This window comes from Galeopterus variegatus, unplaced genomic scaffold (genome assembly GCF_000696425.1).
Source record: "Galeopterus variegatus unplaced genomic scaffold, G_variegatus-3.0.2 Scaffold2546, whole genome shotgun sequence".
In the NCBI taxonomy this organism is placed as follows: Eukaryota; Metazoa; Chordata; class Mammalia; order Dermoptera; family Cynocephalidae; genus Galeopterus; species Galeopterus variegatus.
In genome coordinates this window covers 30,907-36,250 of record NW_007728657.1, presented here as the reverse complement: position 1 = coordinate 36,250, position 5,344 = coordinate 30,907, and the positions used below count along the sequence as shown (strand labels likewise).

At 51.4% G+C, this 5,344-nt stretch overlaps 1 protein-coding gene across 8 annotated transcripts in view; it reads right to left on the bottom strand.

The window, feature by feature from the left end:
* The window catches only part of NFATC2 (nuclear factor of activated T-cells, cytoplasmic, calcineurin-dependent 2), a 169,665-nt gene that overhangs the window by 149,908 nt on the left and 14,413 nt on the right, over positions 1–5,344 (bottom strand). For 4 of the 8 annotated variants that reach the window (XM_008582232.1, XM_008582237.1, XM_008582231.1 and 1 more), the window contains exon 1: positions 1,776–2,131. The exons of the other annotated variants lie outside the window; for them this stretch is intronic. In XM_008582232.1, the coding sequence (XP_008580454.1) occupies positions 1,776–1,905 (130 nt within the window). In that variant the 5' untranslated portion in view covers positions 1,906–2,131. Of the gene's footprint in view, positions 1–1,775; positions 2,132–5,344 lie in introns of those variants that run through there. 8 annotated transcript variants of the gene reach the window in all.

The following is a 5,344-nucleotide window of genomic DNA, read 5'->3' as shown; positions in this document are numbered from 1 at the left end:
TGAGGGTTGCGATCCGTTGCCGGACACGGAAAAAAAAGACAAAAGACAAAAAATAAATAAATAAATAAAAATAAAAAATAATAATAAAGTTCGCTTAAAAAAAAAGAAAAAAACAGATTCCAGACTTTCACTGGTCATTTAGACACCCATCTGGTGGCCACCAAGCACTGCTTGCCAAGAAAAACTATAAAAAATACCTCCCATCAGATTTGGCTTGGAAACTATTTCCCCGGAAATCACCCCCATCCCCCACTTCACATACACACACAAATGTTAGCTGATTGCAAATCGGGGAGGGGTTTAAGTATTAGTTCCCTGCAAAACATGACTTTAATCTTAATGAACAGAAAGACCACTGATGTTAGCGTGGATCGTTTGCAGATTCTTAATTGAAACTTTTCAAAGCAAAGGATGTCGTCCAGATTGCAACTCTAGAAGACTAGTCTCTTTGGCTGGCTAATTATTTCCATCTCCTGCCAAAACACAAAATTATTACTATTTACCATCTTCAGGTATTCAAGTGAAGACAATACCCAAAGTCAAAGCAAGCCCCTCACCTAACTAAGGTGGCCAGTGAGGACAGTGATGGAAGGAAAATTAAAACTTCATTCATCTGCCCAACACAGCATCTGTGGGAAACAGCCACTGAGTATCCCTGACAGGCTTCCTGCACCAGCCAGCGAGCCCAAGCCCTTCCTACGCACCAGATGCAGGCAGGCCCAGAGTGCATCTGGAAGTTACCAGTGGGCTTGCTCCTGAGCCTTCAGCAAGCAAGGGCTGGGCTGGGCTGTGAAAATTATTAAGCTTGGTTGGGTTTTTTTGGTTTTTTCCAAGACAACCTGCTAACCAGAAAAATACAGTGAGGTTGGGCATATTTCCTCCTCCTCCTCCTCCTCCTCACGAATGCTCCTGTTGAACACGTGAAATGACAGATGAGCACTGGGCCCAGCCTGGGGAAGTCCCCAGCCCCCAGCAACAGAGGGCAGTTGCAGGCACAGACCGCTGAGTTTAGGCAGAAATAGCCTGTGTCTTCCTGAATCCACACTCCAGCTCTCCCCACCCCACTCCTTCCCCCATCCATTATGCCTCGGGAGTAGAAGATCCCTTGATAAAGTTCAGACTGATCCACTTGAGGATGATTTGCAAACGTAGCAGCAGCAGAACCCAGGGAGGAAATGGGCCGGCCTCATAAACCAAAGTAAAACCACTCTCCAGCATTAGACACAACCTCTTCCTTAGTTTCAACACAAAGTCCCCAACAACTGCTGCTCACACGAGGTGGTGGGGGCAGCGCTGTCTCACTTAAGTGCCTGGAGAGAAGGAGAAGCAGCCCCCTGCCCTGATTATCAGGTTCAGTGGCATAGGCCCCCTCTGTACTCTGTTCTTTTGCTTCCTCGCCTCTTCCCTCCAAAGGCAAATAAATCACTTCCATTGCCGTCTGAGCACAAGGTCCCAGGCGAAGGGCCAGCAGAGCCCGCCATCGCAGCCTTGGTACCTGCCACCTACTGCCTTGCTAACACTGAGCCTCAGGGAGAAGTCACAAGTAACTGGAAACCGACGCAGCAACAGGGCAAGAGTGAGCCTACCGCCCCCTAAGGGAGGCAGCGGTCACCGACGCCGCCTCCCCTCCTTCTCACCTGAGTAGGGCACCCCCCCTCCAGGCCCCCGAGTCAGTGTGACATCTGGGGCAGACAGGAGACTGTGCCCACGCCCCAGGCCCAAGCCCAAGCCCCTGCCCGGGCTCGAGGGCCAGGCCGGAGGGAGCTTCCACCGACCTTCGATGGGATTCAAATAGTCATAGTCGAAGAGGATGGAGAAGTCGAACTCGTCTTGGGAGCTGCCCCCGGGCTCGTGGCCCGGGGCGCCCCCGCCATCGGGGTCGGGCTGCTGCTCCGGGGCGTCCATGCCGCGCAAGGTGGCGGGAGGTTTGCAGGGCTGGGGGCGAGGACAGGCGCGGCTGTCTTCGTGGCCTTCGCCGGGGGTGTCGAAGGCGGCAGGACGCGGGGCCGAGGGGCGGCTCGAGCGGCGGGGTCACTTTCCTCGTGGGGACGCACGCCGTGTCCAGAGATAGCGCGGCGGATCCTGGACGTGCTCGGGGGGAGCTGAGCGGCGGCGGCGCGAGCTTCCTGCTCGGGAGGCACCTGCTGCAGCCCGGGGAGGGGGGAGGCGGGGACAGGGCGGCCAGGCCGGCGGGGGCGGGGCCGCCACCAGGGACCGGGGCGGGCTGGGGGTCGTATAACTTCGTATAATGTATGCTATACGAAGTTATTACGGTTAAACTAAAGTTTGAAAATCAACCAGCGTAATACACCAAATGAACAAACTAAAAAAAAGAAAAGCGTATAATCATTTCAGCAGACGCAGGCAAAGTATTTGACAAAATTTGACATCCATTCCTAATAAAAAACTCTCAGCAAATTGCACTAGAAGAAACTAGGAATAGAAGGGAGTGGATAAAAACCCTACAGCTAGCATCACACTTAAAGATGAAAGGCTCAGTTTCCCTTTAAGATCAGGCACAAAACAGAAACGTCTGCTTTCACCACTCCCACTTGGTGTTTGTAGTGGAGCTTCTAGCTGGTGGAATGAGGCAAGGAAAAGAAATAAAAGACTTTTGCATTGAAAAGGAAGACACAAAAGTGTTTATTCATGCACAAGTTGCTCATTTATAAAGAAAATCTGACGGAATCTACAAAAAAACTATTAGAACTAGTGAGTAAATTTAGCAAGTTTGCAGGATGCAAGATTAATACACACACAGAAAGATTTTATTTCTATACATTAGCAACAACCAATCAGAAATTGAAAGAAAAACGCTATTTAAAAGAGCATTAAAAGATGAAATATTTAGGGATAAATCTGACAAAAGAGGTTCAAGACCTATGGAGAAATTAAAGAAGTCCTAAATAAATGCAGAGACACACCTAACTTAATTGCCTAGGGCCTGGAAAGAGTCACATATACTCGGAAAGCACAAGTCCCATCCTTATATCTGCACTTCTTGGCCACCTACCATGTGCCAGATGCTGGGGACCCAGCATGAACTAGACACTGTTGCCCTGGGAGGCTCAGGTTCTGGAAAGAGGAGAGGCATGAAGGAGATAAACAAGGGAACAAGGGATCATCTCCTTAGGGTGCCAGGAGAGAGCTCACCAGGGGCATGGGGTAAAGGCTGGGGAGGCTTCAGTCCCTTGGGTGATCAGGGAGAGCTTTCCCGGGGAGGTGGCCTTTGAATGAACCCGAATGGTGGAAAGATCTGGGGGAAGTGTGCCTGACAATGAGAACCAAGAGAAAGAGCAAGAGATAGAAGGGCTTGGTTTGTTGGAGGCAGAGCCAGGAGTGCAGTACTGGTGGAAAGGTTGGCAGTAACAAGTTCACCTGGATGCTTGTTTAAAACCATGGATTCCCAGGCCCCTCCCTGGAGCTTCCGATTCCATAAGTCTGGAGTACGGGCTCAGGAATATGTATTTTTAATCAAGCACCCAAGGTGAGTGTTATGAACCAGTATGTTTGGCAAACACCACTTAAAAACCCAGTACCTCCCCCCTGCCCCCCAGTAAAATACTTCCAGGGATCTCAGACCAGGTTAGCCTAAGTCAGAAAACAGACTCACAGAAGGAGAAAGGGAGGTTAGAAAGTGGCCTTCAACCCTTACAGTACATTAGAATCACCTGGGNGGGGGGAGGCGGGGACAGGGCGGCCAGGCCGGCGGGGGCGGGGCCGCCACCAGGGACCGGGGCGGGCTGGGGGGAGGGGCGCATGGCCGGGGCTGGCCCGGGAGGAAGGAGGCCGCGCGCCCGCCACCGCGCTTAGCAACCGGCCCGTGCCATCGCCGTCGGTCACACTTTCTCCTCCCCGGGGAGAGTGCGGCGCGCCCTGCAAGAGCCAGGGTCTGGACAAGAAAGCTGCTGCCATTGGTAGTTTTGCCCTAAGGGACCATATGATCCCACCCTTTTCCCAGCTTTTCTTCTCCAAGGGGGTAGGGGGTCACCTACTCCCTTCCATCGCCCACCTGCTTCCAGGTGCCTCTGTGTACCCACAGCTGTGCCATGATTTTCACTGGCACTTCAGACACCTGCGTGCCCCTGAACTTAATTGCCTAGGGCCTGGAAAGAGTCACATATACTCGGAAAGCACAAGTCCCATCCTTATATCTGCACTTCTTGGCCACCTACCATGTGCCAGATGCTGGGGACCCAGCATGAACTAGACACTGTTGCCCTGGGAGGCTCAGGTTCTGGAAAGAGGAGAGGCATGAAGGAGATAAACAAGGGAACAAGGGATCATCTCCTTAGGGTGCCAGGAGAGAGCTCACCAGGGGCATGGGGTAAAGGCTGGGGAGGCTTCAGTCCCTTGGGTGGTCAGGGAGAGCTTTCCTGGGGAGGTGGCCTTTGAACGAACCCGAATGGTGGAAAGATCTGGGGGAAGTGTGCCTGACAATGAGAACCAAGAGAAAGAGCAAGAGATAGAAGGGCTTGGTTTGTTGGAGGCAGAGCCAGGAGTGCAGTACTGGTGGAAAGGTTGGCAGTAACAAGTTCACCTGGATGCTTGTTTAAAACCATGGATTCCCAGACCCCTCCCTGGAGCTTCCGATTCCATAAGTCTGGAGTACGGGCTCAGGAATATGTATTTTTAATCAAGCACCCAAGGTGAGTGTTATGAACCNAAGGAGAAAGGGAGGTTAGAAAGTGGCCTTCAACCCTTACAGTACATTAGAATCACCTGGGACAGTTTTTAAATGTCTGTGCCCAGGTGACAATCCAAACACTGAACCAGAATGTCTGAAGATATTTTTTAAAAAGACTTCAGCTGAATTTAAAGTGCAGCCGGTGTTGAGGATCAGAAGATTAGGTGGGAGAGGTCCTAAGATCCCCATTAGAACCACAGCTTGCCTCAGGTCACTAGAATCCTTCCCCAAGTGCCAGGAGAATGAGGATGTGCACCCTTCGGGGGAAGCCTTCTCTGCCGCATTAAAGGGATTTATGCAAAGCTGTCAGTCATCCATCACCATGCATCCTGCACATACTTATTGAGCGCCTGGCACCGCTACAGATGTTGGGGATATAGCACAAGGCACAGTCTCCACCCTCCTCATAATTAAAACCCTGCAGCAAAGAAGCACAGCTATGAATAGGGTTTTCAAACTGCACTTAGAACCGTGGTCCTTGACCCAGGCTACACAGGAGAATCACCTAGTGAGCTGTGAAAAAATTCAAATGCCTAGGCCCCACCAGACACCAATTTAATCAGAATGTTTGGGGGTGGGGCCCAGGCATTAGCATTTTGTAAAATCTCCCCAGTTGTTTCCAATGTGTGGCCAGAGGTGCGAACCATTGGTTTAGAA